Source organism: Micromys minutus, assembly GCF_963924665.1.
Source record: "Micromys minutus genome assembly, chromosome: 26".
Classification (NCBI taxonomy): Eukaryota; Metazoa; Chordata; class Mammalia; order Rodentia; family Muridae; genus Micromys; species Micromys minutus.
In genome coordinates this window covers 21,294,890-21,314,275 of record NC_137961.1, presented here as the reverse complement: position 1 = coordinate 21,314,275, position 19,386 = coordinate 21,294,890, and the positions used below count along the sequence as shown (strand labels likewise).

Below are 19,386 nucleotides of genomic sequence, written 5' to 3'. Positions count from 1 at the left end.
AGACTCTTCAGTGCCTCCTATATTAAACACTTTTCACAAGTGGCTATGAAATCTGTTCCTTGACGCCCATTTACTTGCAAGTGCCTGTTGAGCTCACTAGAGGCTATGTATAATATTTTGTATTATTGCTTATGTAAAAGCTAGAGCATGAAGAAAAATTTAGCTTTTTTAAAATCATGCTACAACAGGTATTTGAGAAAAATGTAAGCCAATGTTCCTTTTTTAAAAAAAAAAGTTTTGTACTATTTAATTTTCATAAAGTATTTTTATAAGACAAATATATCGACTTCATCCTTAGTGGATTTGTAAATAAATATTGTAAGTTTTATTAGGTTCTTCTGATAATCTATCACAGATATGAAACACATGTTGAGGTTATTTTGGTTTTCATTTCCTCTTAGATGTGCAGAGACCATCCCTGTGATATATCACAGGATGCAGACATTGAATGTTTATCTATGAGGCTAGAGAGAGGGGTGGGCTTTGCCAGTGTGACGTCTTACAAGAGAGCCATGGAAAAACACAGCCCATGCAGACTGGAGGTACTAAGAATCAGGCTGTTAAAAGAAATGAAAAGACTGGAGATCAATTTAAATACAGGGCAGAAGGTAAATGGTCTGATGTGATTGAGTACCAGGGAGCTGGAAGACTGGTGTGTAATCTTAAGGTTGACACCCTTGTGGTCAGGCAGTAGCAATGATATAATTGAAAACACAAGTAAGAAAGGTAAAGAGGTCCATCTCCTGTTCATGAGGGTATCAGATGAGAACAGAGGTACAAGTGAGAAGAGAGATGCAAACTGGTGATAAAGAAAAAGGGTAGCCAGGAGCTGACCCTGTGCCAGACCTCTCTGTACCCAGACCCTGCTGGGATAGAGCTGGTCTCCCAGGAGTGCTGACATAACTGAGAGCACAGGCTAGACCACCACTTCTGTTCAAATTCCTGGCCCAGCAGGACCCTGCCTGAGACCTCACCACACAGGAACCAAGGAGCAGGCTGGGACAGGATCCTTCTGGTTTCCACCTGCTCCCAGAGCTGATTCTATGCCAGAGTTCTCTATAGCCAGACCCTGGTGGAAAAGAGCTGAGCCCCAAAAGCCTAGAACACATGGGCACTGTTCAGGGAAAATTTCCTGAACAGAACAATAATTGCTTATGCTCTAAGATCAAGAATCAATTAATGTTACCTCATAAAACAGCAAAGCTTTATAAGGCAAAGAGCACTGTCAATAAGACAAAATGGCAACCAACAGATTGGGAAAATATCTTTGCCAATCCTGCATCCAATAGAGGGATAATATCCAATATATACAAAGAGCTCAAGAAGTCAGACACCAGTGATTCAAATAATTCTATTTAAAAATGGGGGACAGAGCTTAACAAAGAATTATCAACTGAGGAATATTGAATGGCTGAGAAGCACCTAAAGAAATGTTCAACAGCCTTAGTCATTAGGGAAATGCAAATCAAAACAACCCTGAGATTCCATCTCACACCAGCCAGAATGGCTAAGATTAAAAACCCAGGTGACAGCAGATGCGGAGGAAAATTTGGAGAAAGAGGAATACTCCTCTATTTTGGGTGGGATTGTGAACTGTTATAACCACTGTGGAAATCAGCCTGGAGGTTCCTTAGAAAATTGGGCATAGTATTACCTTAGGACCCACCTATACCACTCTTGAGCATATAACCAAATAATGTTCCAACATATAACAAGGACACATGCTCCACCATGTTTATTGTGGCCTTATTTACAATAGCCAGAAGCTGGAAAGAACCCAGATGTCCTTCAGTAGATGAATGGATACAGAAAGTGTGGTACATATACACAATGAAATACTACTACTTATATTTACACAATGAAGTACTACTCAGCTATTAGAAAAAAAAGACTTTATGAAATTCCTAGGCAAACAAATGGAAGTAGAAGCTATCATCCTGAGTTAAGTAACTCAATCACAAGAGAAAAAAAAAGACAGACATGGTATGTATTCACTGATGAGTGGATATTAGCCCAAAAGCTCAGATTACCCAAGATGCAATTCACAGACCACATAAAGCTCAAGAAGGAGGAATACCAAAGTGCAGATGCATCAGTCCTTCTTTGAAGGAGAAACAAAAATATTCATAGGAGGAAATACCGAGATAAAGTTTTGAATAGAGACTGAAGCAAAGGTCATCCAGAGACTGTGCCACATGAAGATCCTGCCCATATACAGCCACCAAACCCAGACAATTGCTGTTGCCAAGAAGTGCATGGTGACAGGAGCCTGATATAGCTGTTTACTGAGAGGCTCTGCCAGAGCCTGACAAATACAGAGGTGGATGCTTACAGTCAACCATTGAACTGAGAACAGGGTCCTTAATGTTGGAGTTAGAGACAGGGTTGAAGGAGCTGAAGGGATTTGCAACCACATAAGAACAACAATATCAACCAAAGCTCCCAGGCACTAAACCACTATCCAAAGAGTACACATGGATGGACCCATGACTCCAGGGGCATATGTAGTAGAGGATGGCCTTGTTGGACATCAATAGGAACAGAAGCCCTTGGTCCTGCCAAGACTCAATGCCCCAGTGTAGGGGATATGTCAGGTGGAGAAACAGGGGGAGGGGGGACGGGATAGTACGCTTATGGAGGGAAAACTGGGAAAGGGGATAACATTTGAAATGTAAATAAAATATATCCAATAGAAAAGGGAGAAAAAAGGAAAGAAAGGGGGCATTGGTGGTGTTCCTTTAATGTTTCAGCAATAAGAATGTACTATTCAACTAGAGCCAAGTGCTAAGCAAAAGCATAGATTTCCCTTAAGCCTCTTAACATTTCAATTTCTTCTTTCTTGTGTTAATTTATGGGACACATTATATGAAATTATCACCTACTTGTAGAGAAATTTAACCCAATATTAGTTTGATTACAGTGTCAACGTTTAAGCATAAATAATACAGTTAGAATTACTCGATATTCTTATTTTGTAAGTTTAAATCTAGGCCATGTTTGGGTTTCACTTACATACACTGAATTCTCTCTGCATTCAGAACTGTTTGTGTGTGTGTGTGAGTGTGTGTGTGTGTGTGTGAGTGTGTGTGTGTGTGTGTGTGTGTGCTTCTTTCCGCATGCATGTATTATATGCTGCAGAGGAACTATACAAGTGTGTTATCATGTGTGTGACAGCCAGAACACATCACACGCCTTCCCTATTCACTCTCCACCTTATTTTTACAGACCGATTCTGTACCAAGAGTTTTCTTATTGAGATAAACACACTAGCCAGTAAACTCCAAGGATGCTGCTCTATCCAACTCTGGCATTCTGGTCTATGTTCCCTCAATCTTTTTTTCTTTGTTTTTTTTTTTTTTTTTATTGGTTATTTTATTTATTTATATTTCAAGTGTTATCTCCCTTCCCAGTTAAACCCCTTATCCCTTCTCCCATTCCCCTACTTCTATGAGGATGCTCTCCCATCCACCCACCCCCTCTGCCTCAGCACTCACACACTCTCCTTTTTTTTAATTTGGTGCTAAAGATTTAGCCTCAGGCCTTCGTGATTGTACGGACAGCTTCTCTGTGTGATCTATCACTGCTTCAGTTACCATCTCCACTCTTAGTTCGTTTTTATTAGATGACCAACACAATGAGTTTTGCCATTGGGGATATGATGTATCTCATTATTCTAATCAATAATATGGAGCTTCCTTGCTAAGTCACTTAGAAATGTTCCAAATCCTCAGCCTTTACAAATTGTTAAGCAGGAACATAGTTTCCTGCATTTGGGAATGCTGATATCACACTTATTACAGCAGGATTATTTGGAGTACTCTACAAATACGCCATGAAAAGGAAGTTTCCTTGTCTGTCTGGCATAGGTAAGCAGGCATTATTGCCATGGCTTGCTAAATATCAGTTATTACATCCTCTAATCTTTTGGTGACTTCACAAGAAGGTACAGCAACTCCAAGGAAAGAAACCTCTACAGGTCACTCATGTCCTTCTTTGAATTATCTTCTCTTCAGCATGTGGCCTGGTGGTTTCCATAGGCTTGGCCCGTACAGAATGGTACTATTAGAAAGTATGGCCTTGTTGGTGGAAGGGTGTCATTGTGGGGATAAGCTTTGGAGGCCTTCTATGTGCAAGCCCTCCCCATTGCAGAAGAGAGCTTTCTTCTAGCAGCCTAAGGATGCCAGTCCTCTGGTTACCTGTGCAACAAGATCTAGAACTCACAGCTCCTCCAGCACCATGACTCCCTAGACACTGCAATGTTTCCTGCCATGATGATAATGAACTGAATCTCAGAATCTCTAAGCCAGCCCCAAATAAATTTTTGCCTTTATAAGAGTTGCCTTGGTCACTCATGGTGTTTCTTCATGGAAACCTAAGACATTGACCTATAAATTCTAAGCACCTCAGTGTCCCTAAACTTAGCTCTTTTTATATCTTGAAGGTCTGGGTCGGCCAACCCTACCTTTTCCATTTTAGTCAAACATTTGAAAACCATTATAGAAACAACTAACCTCATTTGCTCCCAACTCCGAGAGGTAGCTCATTCTCTACTAGACATTAACTTACCAGGAGTCGTGGTTTTATTCATTCTGTACATTTTGAGAGTTATTTTATGATGGAGGGGATAAATTAAAAAAACATTATAATGTATATATAAGCAACACATATTCTGAAAATGTTATTGTGTCATTGTTCAATATCTGTCCCTCATCTGTCTTGAATCTTACAACAAACTTGATCATTCTCTTTTCTGTTTTACATGTAAGTGGAGAGTGAGTTAGTAACTCTACCCACTGAAGTTTACAGAGTGTAAGAGACACAGTACCTAAAACTTTTACATACACTGGGATGAGCTGCTTCTAGGTGAAGCAAAACAAGTTATAAGATAAGTGTTTCATACATTTCACAAAACAATCTAGAGTTTGTCCTAGTACGCTGGTTTAGATACAAATCTCCTTTAAAAGATGAATGAATAAACTATGAGTCATAGAAGCTACACACAGTAATAATCATAAGATCCAAAGATGTTAATAATATATATGAATCAGTCACCAACTTTTAATCCATACAAATATGGCAGGGATGGATATGAGGCCTTATGACAAGATGTGATAATCTACTCAATTATTTTTCGAAGCCCCCCCCCGTGTGTGTGTGTGTGTGTGTGTGTGTGTGTGTGTGTTCTGCTCTATTAAGAAATTTTCTTTATATTACAAATAAATATTTTGAAATAGTATATCTGTTATACTGAACTCCCTATATAACTCATAAAAATATAAACACAGAAATTACCAAAAAAATATTACACAACAAGCTATAGAAACACAACAAACAAACGTAGTCTTTCACAGAAACACACTTTCCTGCAAGGCACAATAATGGTAACCTCTAACAGTTTCTTTTATGTTTCTACAATGTTCAATACATTTCATCATAAAATATGATGAAATGTTTATGACTCCTGGACATCATATTCAATAGTAAACTACACTGTTACAAATTGTTGAGAAATAAGATTACAATTCATCTAATATAATATGTAATGTCAGATTAGGTCTTAGATAGGTTATAAATTTCTAATGCTTAAAAATCAAAACAGACACTTAACACTAAAACTTTATTGATCTGTAGATAATCACTGTTGAGGAGTCAGTCTAGGCCCAATATTCAGTTTTACTCTAGGTAGGACTCTGTTTATATCAGGTCCCTTGAATTCATTATGTATATTAAATACCTATTTTTAGATTAGAATGTAAAAGATGTCATAAATGAATGTCATAAGTGGACCCAGCGTTCCTTCCTGGGAACCTGAAAATCACATGTCACCAAAATTGACTTAGGATCCTGTGCTCCAGACACAGTCTTCCTACTTTAATTCTAGGCTTCTCCCCCACACTCTTCATTGGAATGTGGTTCTGGCAGAATCCTCACTCCCTCATTGTAAAGGAGGGAGAGTTGCGCTAACTCACAACACTCTGGTGATAATGAAATGTGTTAATGCAGGATATTTAAACACTTTTAAGGTTTTAGCATTTAACTGTTATTTAACATTGTTTATATGGTTATATTGAACCATCTGAGTAAGTCTGAGGTTCCATTAAACTAATTTTCCAGATGTTTTTCTAATTAGTATATAATAAACAAAGGTGCCTATTTCTGCACTTCTAGTGATGAGAGAGACTACAGGCAGGAAACCTCCTCCACATCTCAGTATCAAGGATGAGTGACAGCTTACATGACTTTAGAGCTGTCATTAAAGACTTGTGCTATCTACAAACAATGAAAATGGCAAACCTATTGGAAGCAAATGCTGCCTCCTATTTCTGAATTACCCTTGAAGTAAACAAATATGCTTAATCTCATACAGGTGCCAAGCAGCCAGTGACATGAGAAAAGTTGCTACAATACTAAGAGTGCTCAGTCTACACAAAAGGCTATACCTGTGACTGGCAGTGTTCCAGACTCTTTATGCCGGACTAGACTTGCAACTGGGCATCCATTATTTTCTGCAGCATGCTTGCATCTCTTTTGTTTAGCTCAAGATGAAAGAAGATAGGGGATAGGACTTGTGTTATGGCTTCTCCTAACATTTTCCAATTTATAAAGCAGATTTGGAAATATCCTGAAAATAGTAGGTGTCCCAGGACACTGGAAGATATGAGAAGAAATGGAGAAGCAAATGTTTAAAGAAAGAATGCAGGAAAGGGGGAAACCTAAAACGAAGACAAATGTCATTACAAATGATCATGTGACACTGATTCTACTCTGAAACTTTCCCATAGGAAAAAATGTCATGGTGATATTCACTGAGACTGATTATGTCAGACTCGTGCTGAGGCACATGACTCAGGTCACATCAAGTGCACACAATTTGGAGAACAGGAAGGGCCATTAGTGACAGTGTCCATCTTCCTGTAGAAGAGAAAGAATTCTGTGCCTTCTCTAGACTATAGCTAAACCAAATCGATGAAATTTTCATTCCACTAAATAATTTACATGCTTCCAATAACCATCTCTCCTGAAAATATAGCTTATTTATCAATATCTCACTTAACTGACTAGACTAAAACACATTTCTAAAGCCTGGTTCCATCTGTAAGTAGGTTATACCTTAATTAAATGTTGGTACTCTCTAATGCATTGGTGAATGACTTCTCATTCATATACTCATCCCAGAAAATAACCATTCATATATGTTATAAAATCTACAACTGGAAAGACTACTGAAGCTCCTGTTTAAATAAATTAATCTGATAATTTTGTAAATAACTTCTTACTCATCTTTGGTAGGTATAAACTATATTTCAAAACCTGTCTAATGAAAATAGTCTTTAAATATGATTCAAATAAATATTTAAAAAATAATACAAGTCGATATTAAAGGACTAAATAACCTTTATGGACAATTAACGTTTGATGTTTGTGACCCATAGTATAGCAGGCATCAATTAAAGTAAACCTACCCACCTCGTTTCTAAGTGCATGAGTCATTTTGGTCATACCAAAAGCAAGTGCAGTCACTGAAAACATAAATTAAGACCTTTCCTACAACTAAGAAGACAATATACGAAGCAGATGGTTCTACCTCACCACCTTCTATAGCATACTGTCAGGTGCAGGATATCATTTTCCTCCCAAACAAACATTAATTTGCATCTGAGTTGAGGAGAAATGTGTAATTCTTGGTTCCAAGTGACTGCCACTCAATCCAAAACATCTTCAATCGTGAGCTATGTGCTCTCTGATTGCTTTCAATAATTGATTGTCTATGAGTCTTTCGGGGACATCTCGTTCTACCTAGTTTCTTTGATTTTTCAAATCAAGTTCTAAGCCATGGTAGTATTTAGTAGACAGCTCAACTGCGCCCTCTAGCCATTTCTCATATACTGCACTCAGAGGTCACATTTAACCAACCTTCTATTACATGACTCACCAAGCTGCTTACAAATCCGAACTTTAAAAAGCAGTGTACCAGCGGTTTAGGTGTTGAAACACCAAGGACACAATGCTACATATCAGGAAGTATCAATTAAGGATAGTATCAAAAAACATCACATCAAAATTCTACAAATAGCTTTCCAAAGAAAAAGTAATCCAAGAAAACTTTTGTTTCTTAGGTGTTACTTACATAATTACTCTGCACTTTCCATTTTGCATGAGATTTCTCACTGGTTATATTAGCTGCATGTTGCATGAAATAATTTTTTCTTAGGGTTAAAATTAAATATATGATGAAAAGAATAAACTAACACTCTGATGTGTGTCAAAAGGAACACACAGGATACATAGACAGGAGATAGCAAGACAACAAACATGAGAGACAAATATGATAGGACACAACTAGGTATATATACATATATATACATACATACAAACACACAAACATAGTACATACATGATAGATAGGTTAGATATTTAAGTGGATGTATGTATGTATGGATGGATGGATGGATGGATGGATGGATGGATGGATAGATGGATGAATGGATGTATCCATGGATGACTGGATGGATGGATGGATGGATGGATGGATGGATGGATGGATGATCCAGATAGATAGATGGACAGATGGACAGATGGATAAATAGATATCAGTTTTGAGATACACTCTCAAGAAACTCAGACAACATATTCCAACAGTCTTTTTTTCTTAAAAGTACAACTTGTGAGTGACAAATACATTTTTGCAGAATAATGTGTCCTCGTTTCTAATATTAAAATTTTAAAGTTTGCTACCTTGGCAAAAAGCTAAATTTAACCTTACACATCACCTGATGCAACTATTTTTATTAGTAACAAGACTGGAATGAGACTTGTGAATGAATCTCACTTTGCTGCTAAAGATAGTAATATGATTGCATGTAATTAATAACCATGCATAGCCCAAAGGCACTCAGTTTAGGGAAAACTTGAAATATTTATCTCCATAATTTAAATTGTTCTCAAATTGTGTGGTATGTATGTGTATCCCACCCATGATATTTCATGACAATAGATAGATAGACAGACAGACAGACAGACAGACAGAAAGATAGATAGATAGATAGATAGCTATCATATAATGAACAAGATACTAACTACTGTAAATTTGAAAAAAAGCCTTTTGTACCATTTCAAAGAAGGGTGTTTTGTTTTGTTTTTTCTCATTGGTGTGGTAAAATTCCGAAGCAACTTAAGGAAAGAATTTATGTGGGTTCACAGCTTGAAGGTATAATTTCTTGTGGATAAACCGTAGAGCTTGTGAAAACAGGTGCTCAGTTTTCATTCACAACTTTCTTAGTCCATACTTAGGGTAGATCTTCCACCCTAATTAGGTAATCTAGAAAATTCTCTCAAAGACTGATCCAGAGGTTTGTTTCCAAGGTGATTCTGGATCTTGTCAAGTTAGCAATCAATACAAACCATCACAGCATTATTGTTAGTTTAATTTAATACTTGTTTCTTTGGAAAATGTCAATAAAAATGATTTTACCATGTTCAAAGCAGTTACTAAAAAAGCACCAGACTTGATGCTTCCCTGATGCCCCACGCCATTCCACTGTACTCCATTATAAATCACATTGTCACACCCAAGGCTACATGAAGGCAACAGTGTTACCTGTCTCATCTTAAAACATAATATTCAAATTTTGATTATGATTCGTCTAAAAAGCACCTGGTCCCTAATTGAATAAAAATGCACATGCTCTTTGAATTATGAAGTGCTCTTCCTAATGCTATTATTTAAACCATGAACAGATTTGAGCGAACTCTGCCTTGCGATCGAAGGTGTAAGCTGTACTTGACATCCTATAATAGTAACAGATGACATGACACAATGTGAAAATCACATTCTTAAGCTAAACTGTCTAAGAAAAACAACACAGGAAGAAAATGTCCTGATGTTCCCATGATCGATTTCAGGACATTATAATACTAAAATAGAAAAGATATTTAAATGAAATCTTTCAGACAGGATGGCTGTGATGGACTATTATGTAATTTGTTGGTATCATGCAAATGTCCTCTGTATCAACATTGTTTTACAACTATCAATAGTTATTTCTCTCTCTCTATATATATATACATGTGTGTGTATATATGATGAAGTTATTCCTATATGATGAAGTTATTCCTATAATATATAATATATATGTTTATATGCAGTGGCTATAAAGTATTCATTCAAACATCTAAACAAGCTACAAAGCAAATAGTATCATCTGTCAAATATGCGAACTGTAACTTCCAACTGAAGCAATGGGATTAAAGAGAAGCCAGAAAAATTAGTGCCACAATTTGTGTTCTTTATCAGTTCATTCCTGTGAAACTTCTAATTAGCCACTTATATATCTTCAGAAAAGATATACATTGTGAATAGCTGCAGTGGAACTCAAAATGAAATAAGTCAATTTGTAATAACAATTCAACTCTAAAAAAATAAATATTAATCTGAACATTAAGATTGTCTATTTAGGAACTACATACCCTAAATATGAAATGGAAACTTCATATTCAGCCCTTTTAAATGCACTTTAAAGGTAAGAAAGTGGCTGTTTAATGTAACTTGTTCTTTATTTTCCAGAGGAGTCTGAAAAAAATATCAGACAAATACACAGGGATGGACTTCAAATCTCAGTAGACTTTTCAAGGGGCTGTAGGGACAATTGTGCCTCCCCACTTGGTGTGCCTTTAGAAACCCTTCTGAAAGATCTCTAGATTTAGGCAAAGCCTGTCCAGGCAATTTCCAGAGAGAAAAACGGAGCCAAAATGAGACATAGGGAGAAGCTGAGGAGTCCTGAACTGTGAACGCCTGGTCTCCTGGTTGTAGATTCTGTTCCTCTGAAACATTTCAAATGACCAGCACATGTGGGGTGTTCATTCTGCCTCCAATCCCGTAGCAGATACACACACTTATGAATTAGTCACAGGGTCCCTGCTGCAGATCAGTCATCAGCTGCTGTGACGCAGGCTTTTGAGATGCTCTAGGTACAGGTTAGAACGCGACATATTTTTAAGAGCTAACAAAATAATGAATCAGGGACATTAAATGAAGTAGAAAACAAGACATAGGAAATAGAAGTGTCTCAACATATGATGCTTTTAAATCTATAAAATACAGGTATTTACATCTCTTAAAATATCTTCTAATCAGTTATTGACAATTTTAAATGTAGTGCACAGCTATCCAAATGAAACTTTGACCTTTAAGACAGACGAGACAAATGAACAGATCCCAACCAGTTATATGAACAAGTACAAGAGAATTTAAAGAACAATTACAGACACAACTTTAACATGTTCAATAAATGATCAATATGCAAATAGACTCTTCTTTAATTTGAAAAAAAAATCAACTTTTGCCTCCTCAAAATTTCCCCATCCAAAACGTCATCTTCAGTGTCTACTGGCTCTGTGTATAATTCAGGTTTACATTCTTTCTTTTTACCATAGATCTGGCTTTCAATGTCTCTCCTCCTAACAAGTGGGTATTATTGTTCAAAAAATCAATCTACAGCTGCTAATATATATGAATTGCTATCCAAGTTAAAATCCGTAATGTAGTTCAAGTTTCATGAATGTATGCACCCCAAAATTAATCTCCAGAATCACATAAGCTCCAATTCCTAGTAACAACAGCAAGAATAAAGTGACTCCAAGAGTATAGGATCTAAATCACAATTTCTTGTTAATAATTTAGCTGCTTCTGACCAATGACAACCCCAGATTTCTGACCAATGAATACCTGGGCCTTAGACTGCTATCCAATGACAGCAGCTTCTGACTTTCACTTGATATGTCATGCTGTTTCTCTGTGATGTGCTGACTTACATTCTGACCATTTCCTGGATACACAACGACCTCAGTGATGAATATTCCCTGATGACTGATGGAGCGATAGAGAAATACAGGCAATCTACTCCCTCGGAGAGTATCTGCCTCTTAATTTAATAGATACTCTATTTGCTTTTTCAAAACCACACAAAAATACCTTTATCACTGGCATTCATAAACATATCAAATTTTCCCACAATCTATTCTAAACTTAGAACATTCTAAATGTTTATTTAAAAAAAATCAGACAGGAAAGAATTAGCATGAATACCTCCACCGAATCTCGTCTACAAGGAGAAAAAAAAAAAAAAAATACAGGCACTCTTTACCTTAAGTCATACAAATAAAAAGTCTGGGGGAATCACAAATTAAGTTGTTCAATGAATAAAACGTTGTAATCTTAGTTGTGAGCATGAAAGAAATCTCTCCAAAGCTCTCATCCAACTTAATATCTTAGTGTGTACACTAGAGGAAAAAATCAGGACCCCAGGAGTCTCAAGCATGATTGATACTACTGCTGGGTCTTGTGGGATTTGGTTTGTTTGTTTGCTTGTTTGCTTTTGGAGAATCAGTGGAATAAAGCATTCTCATTGTTTCTATCTTGCAGCCAAGAGGAAAGAGTATGGTACACGTGCCTCTCCTGGAATAGTAATGCAATATACTTCCCGTTAGCATTTCATATGAGGAAAAGATATCTAGTAAATATTCATCAGGCATAAACACAAGTTAGAAAATGTTCTATTATTTCAGATAGTGAATGACATTATGATTTTACTATCAGCTACTTGACAGTTAAAGTACATAGTATCATATATATGTACATATATATGTATATATATAGTATCACAGGCATGTGTGTGTGTGTGTGTGTGTGTGTGTGTGTGTGGTGTAGAAGCCTAGACATCCAACCAAAGAAGTGCTAAAGAGCTTAGAATGCTATTGGGAAATAATACGAACTGTGAAACACAATCTCCTATAAATCATTAGGAAATTCCCTTTGTGTTAAATAAGCTTACTAAGGTCTCAGAGGGCACATGCCTCTCATCTGTCAGCTACATCTTTGCATTGTGCAATAAGCGTGGTTGGAACAGCGCAAATGCCCTAGAAATGGTCAAGAGGCTCTGCAAACTACTCCCCATGTAAACCTTGAGAGACGGAAAGAGATATGTGAAATCCAATATGAAATCCTTTTCACCAAAGTATCTCAACCTCTTTCAGGTAACAATATCCTGTGGAACTGACAGGGAGATTCCAATATAAGGTAATACAATCTAACCTATACTTAGCATCACAAAACAAACCTAATAATCATCAAAACATTGCTGTCATTTAATCCTGTGAAGGTAAGTTAAGAGTTCTCCCTGGCAGATGGTTATCTCTCCAGGCTCAGATTCTCATAGGAAGCAAGAAGCCAACCAGCACTTACTCTAACCCTCTCTGCCTTACCCCACACCACAGGCTCCTCACCCACCAAGCAACAGCCAGATCAGTATCTCGTATTACTAACAACAGCTTGATAGCTTCGTTCCTTCACCCTATGAGCTCGTCATCATTCCTGTATTTCAATTAAATTATCCCCTGACTAAAATATTGGTCCAAAATCCATAGTGACATCTAATTCCAAAAGTTCAACTTGGCCATCAGGAAAAGTCTGGACCTTTGGCTTCTTTCCATTGCTGTTTTTATGTTTAAAAAAAATAAAAATAAAAGCAACGGTGTGCTTCAAATGGTTAGCCTATTTTGGCTTTCAAATTGTGGTTTCTTTGAAACATATTCGTACTTAACATCTGCAAACTTTCTTAATTCTGTGATGACGGCTCTTACTTTTTCAAATACACTGCTTCTGCCCCATTAAATGGAGTCCAAAGGACAGTCCACAGAAGACTCTGCCTCCACACCTGGCACTTACTATGAACACTTGGCTTATAAATTGGTTCCATGAAGCCTGTTCAAACCGTGTGCAACAGGTCCAGCTTTGTGTAAACACAAGCTCCTAATACCACAGTAGGAACAAGAACCAGTTCATTACAGCAGCGAAGAACCGCACCGGTCCCCGCAGATACGACTGTCATTCTTTCGAGATGCACGAAGCCTCGATAACTAGGAGAAGTTTGTGTTACCCAGACCCTCCCACAGCCTCCACCTTAAGTGTAATGTTAGGGGAAGGAACTGAACAAGAAGTAGCCCAGGTGTGCATGGCGTTTCTCGACTCCGTGCACATGACCAGCTTTAGAGCTCACTCGATGACAGAGAGCAGCACACTTTCCTGAAGGTCTGACAAGTCCTTATCCTTAAATTGCTCACTGCTGCTGCCGTCTGTCCCCAAAGCCATCACAGTAAAACAGATGGCAACCAAAGATGTCTAGGCTTTGTCATGTCAGTGTGAAATCAAATTTAAAACACACCTCCAAACTATTAGAAGGGGCCACGCTTATTTCCAGTCCCCGGGGAAGGAAGAGAGCAGCGGGCTCTTAGAGGAGATTCCTTTCATGTGCTCTGAACAGTTAGATCTAGTTTCAGTATATTAAGTTATGTCTAATAGAAAGGCACTGTCTGCTTGAGTGTTTTATCACAAAGTGATGTTGTTAAGCATATCAAGTATTCCCATACTCTCCTTAGATTCTTTCATTTTTACCTCCCTTCGGTAGGCACAGACCACAAGGAGAAATATTGCAGGAACAATACCCAGGCACACGATGCCAAACATCAATGTGGTTTCCTGAGCTATGTATGCAGCCTTCTTAGGAAGCTACACATTTGCTCTACACAGGGCTTCGCCTCTTTCCTGGCTGAGCAGCACCAGCATGCTACAACGTGTCTCTGAGCATGCAGCGTGCTGCTTTGTGCAGCTGGGGATAACGGATTGCTGGTCTCCGGGCATCCATCACTTCGAACACTGGCAAACTCAACGAGGGTTTTGCTTGCTGACTGGCAAGGGAAACAATGTGCTCTGAGCTACAAGGATCCCAGAACTGAAGGAAAGGTTCCAGGGAGCAGCTGAGAGAGGGGAGAGGAAGGAAGCACTGTACTCTTACCTCCACATTGAAATACTGTTCCGTTCCGCAGACTGTAGCACATAAAATCCAAAGCAAGGTTTGCAAGAAAAACACCCCCGAACGATGCACGAAATCCAACCTTCTTCCAGAGCTGAATGCGAGTAAGATCATAGTGAACTCTGCCTCAAAGGATGGACGAGCTCCCCTGCGTTCTCTCCCTCTTTCCGAATGCCCACTCCCTGTTTCCTTAAAAAAAAAAAAATAGTCCTGGGGTGGGTAGAAGCTTGCAGGTTCACCCACCCGTCCAGGGGTGGGGATGGCGCCAGGCTCCGCAGCCGGGAAGGAACAGAGGAAAGGCAGGGTCAGCGGCTGCAAGTGTTCACCATCCTCACCCGGCCGTCGCCCGGAACGTGGCGCCCAAGTTCACCCGCGGTTCTGATTCCCAGCGCCGCCGAGTCGCAGCCGCCGCCTCCAGCCCGTGCGTCCTCCGCCTTCTCCACCTCCTACGCCGCCGGTGCCCCCAGTTTCTGCGGGAAGGGCCTCAGCCGCTCCCAGCTCACAGCCTCCGCTGCTCCTTCCCTCCTCTCTGCTCCCCTCCAGAATGTTCATCGGTAATCTACATAACTCCTCCTTCCTGGGGTCTGCGGGGATCTTGGGGGCCCCCGCGCGCGCACACACTCAAACCACACACGAGCGCGCACGCTCTCGGTCCTACACACATACACACAACACACACACACACACACACACACACACACACCATACACACACGCGCGCGCGCGCGCGCGTACACACACACACACACAGACAGACACACACACACACACACACACACACACACACACACACACACACACACTCGGGCACACTTACCAGAAACACAGGCAGGCGCGCTTCTTAAAGGAGAAGACTCATAAAGGATGCCTTTAGGTACTGGCACACTGGATTGGGTGCCGGGCCCTTTCAAAAGGCCCTAGTTCGCGATGAACTCTTTTCTTCATTACCTGTCCCTCATCCAGAATTCTGAATACCTATGACTAGGAAGAATCCATTCTTACAGCTCACCTCTCTGGTTCCTTCCCTGGGCATCTAAAAACAAGTGCGCCCCTCCCCAACCAGAACTTGGGTGGGGCTTGGGCTGTAGACCCGGGTAGAAGCTGAGAAGCAGCCCAGGCCTGGTCTTGAAGGGTATTCAGCATCTTAGCTAAAGAGGTTCAAAAACCCAGGTTCCTGTGTGTTACTTGGTAGTCTGGGTCAGTTACCTGGACTTACCAAGTTTGTAAAAAGCAAATGGCTAATTCCTGCCATCAAAAACTTTGTTAGGGCCCCTTAATCCTGTGGCCTGCTGTCTCCCAGGATCATTGCAAAAGCCTTGTAGGCTCAGGGAATAGGCACAGGTCTTTGGTAGGAGACCAGTCAAAGCCAGAATCAGCATGAAACTCCCCTCATCAAATGGTGTGGTCTTTAATACATCTGAGAAAAGAGATGGAGTCACTGGGGAGAAGGCAGCTGTAGAGCAAGGATAGAGCAGAGGAAAGAGGGAGCACTCACCACCTGGGGGAGTAGGGGGGGCTGTGAATGTGAACAGCTGGAAGAAGACAGGGAGCAGATCAGAGAGGGGTGGGGTCTAGAGGGAGCCCAGAACAGTGCAGGAGCTGGGGGGGGGGGGGGGGCTGCTGGCATGCCAGGCAGGCAAACAGAGCCAGAGAACTTCCAACTTCCGAAGAGGGTACAAAACTGGAGCTGAACAGAGGCAGGGCAAGGAGGTGGACAGGGAGGCAGCAAATACCAGCCCTTGGCAGGTGACTTTTGACTAGAGAGAAGGGGGGGGGGGGGCAGGTATCTGTCTAGGGACAAGGCCAATAAATGTGCTTCTCCTTGGCAGCCAGTAGAGGGGAAGAGGAGCCCACAGGAGGGAAAAGCAGCCAAAGCAAAGGCCAGGATTGTTCCAGGTACATGACAGCTGTCTAGGCAAAATGGAAGAGAGAGCTGACAAGATGGATTTCATGGTCAGTCAGTAAAGCAAGAAGCAGAACACAAGAGGTCACATTTAGTAAACAGATGGAAATGTTGGAAAAATAGCTTCCCAAACATTGTATTCGACAGTACCCATTTGTATACAAAACTTAAAGGGGCTGAAGACTAGAAGTTTCTTGTTAGTGCTCTGTTAAAAACCTGTGGAACCCAGGTTTTTAACAAAGGTTTTTAAACCCAGCTGCTTGAGTTAAATTTTGCAGAATGTTTTCTATAATAGAATTCCAGTGAATTTTTAACAACATCCTTCATCCTGTGTGTATTGCTGGAACTTGCTGACCTCTGACCAAGCTGAAAAAGAAAATCCTAGAACTAACTGTAAGTTCATGAGAGACCCTCTTATAGACAAGGGTGTTTGATATATTCTCCTGTGCCATTTTAATGCTATAATTGACCGGGCATGTGCAGCACACACACACACACACACACACACACACACACACATGAAACATGACGGTAATGAAACATTTATTAGCCATCTAGATGCTGTGGAAACACAAAACCAAATTACCAAAAGAACTATTTGAGGAAGGAGCTCTAAATTGTGAAGACCTTGCTAAATGACACAAAATATTGAAGGACAGTTAAGAAGAATGAACAAGGGGGCATTTCTCTAAGAAAATTTGGAAAGAAGAAGGGAGAACATTTATGTGTGGAAGTATGGAAAGGGGCCACCATAGATGAAGTTAAGAAATCAATTTTAAAAAACATAGAAATAAATACATATCAAGAGAATGACATCTTTAAAATTATTCGTGAGATTTTTTCATGGGAACAAATTAGTAATGAAAAGATTATAACACAATATTAGAAAGGCTGAACAGAAGGAATGGGGTCAATAACCTATGCCTTTTAATAATAATCCTAAGAAAAAATGAATTCTCAAAATAGGAATTAATAAATTTATAAAGAGTAAAAATAATATGAAGTGAAATTATTTGCAAACATTTATTAATCTCAATAATGAACACTCACCAGTAAACAATGAATGGAAAAGCATTTAAAATTCTAGACACAGTTAACAAATAAAATACAGTATCATTTCAATGATGGAATCCAGGATACATAGTTCTGTGAGAGAGATATTAGTTATCACAACACTGTGAGAATACAGGTAGTTATGAATGAAAGATACCTTTTAGGACATTGGAATAAGCAACTGATTCCCCAACCCCCAAGATGTTTGGAGAAAAAGTCACAGAGTAAATAATTCTCATAGAATCTAGGCATGTAGGGAGATAAGAAAAGGAGCATTTCAGACCTGTTGTGCGGTAAAGCAATGAATATGCAAGCAGACATCTGTAGAAGTACAGACATTGTGTAAAGGGTAAAGGCTGGGGCATGTTTAACAGTCAAGGTTAGAGGTCACTGGGACGAGGAGCAAGAAGAACTATGCCTGCTAGATTCTGCCTTATGCTTCACTGTGAAGAAATTCTTAGAAAGAAGTCTTTGAGTTTGTTCTGCCTTTTGTAGTTGGTGATCTATAGAAACTTACCTTCTCAAACCTGTGTCTAGTGTCTTCTAAAATATCCTTGTAGGCATTGTTTCATACTTCCCTAATAAGTCTGCTATATTAATGCCTGATATATATGTCAGCTGATAACCTGAGGACAGGTACTGATTTTATTGTCAGGGATCTGTTGTTCCATTTCTAGCCAATTGGCTATGATTCCTTTTAAGGTCCAGGGATATAAGGAACTCCCTATTTTCATATGTACTGAGATGTAATTTTAGTCTGTGTCCTCTGAGAGGATTTTAATCTATCTCTAGTAATTTAAAATATTATCATCTTTTACTTTAAGATATTTATGAAATCTTTCTTCTCAACTCCTGCCTTTTTCTGTAGGTTCCTTCCATCATATGCTTTCTCTGTGATAGGAATTTCAGAAAACTAGTAATCCCATAATTGCCTGTGACTAAAGAAAACAAAAGAGAGAAAACTAATAAGGGAGCTAAGAAGAAAGTGTAATTGTTCTTGACAAAGGCCAATGGCAATTTAATAAAATGTCATATGGGAGTTATGGAGACCTTAAAAGCAAATAACACCTATATCCTTCCTGAGAACAATGGCAGCCAGTTAGAAGTAAGCAATTCCATACATACCCGGATGATTATAATTGTCTACAAAGCGATAGAGGTAAAATAGAGTCTTTACAAACACCATTGAACCAGATTCCTTAAATTATAACCTTAAAATGATGTCTGTAGTGTTGGAAGTTACATCAACTATTCTATTGCACCGGTGTGTACTTCCTTCCTAATTTGCAGCAGTTAAAACTATAAAATTTTTAAGTAATAATAAAAAAAAGATGCAATGCATAGCAAATTGGTGTCAAACCACTGGCATACCATTAGGGCACTGGGCCATGCATATGCAGATCAGACCTTGTTATTTAAATTGGTTGTCCAGGTGAAACTTTCAGGCTTTCAAGTTGTCAGAAATGGGTACTTGCTGAATCCACTAGCTTCGTTGACTCACAATCATAAAAAAATTCGGATGGCCAGTTCTAGAGTTGGCGCACAGTGGAAGTCCTTGCTCTGC

General features: G+C 39.2%; 1 protein-coding gene across 1 annotated transcript in view; it reads right to left on the bottom strand.

The window, feature by feature from the left end:
* The window catches only part of MMP16 (matrix metallopeptidase 16), a gene marked incomplete at both ends in the record, with an annotated part of 220,318 nt that extends 205,337 nt beyond the window's left edge, over window positions 1-14,981 (bottom strand). The window contains one exon of the mRNA XM_080938684.1: window positions 14,850-14,981. Coding sequence (XP_080794810.1) covers window positions 14,850-14,981 — 132 coding nt within the window. The remainder of the gene's footprint in view (window positions 1-14,849) is intronic.
* Window positions 14,982-19,386: the final 4,405 nt, after the last annotated feature.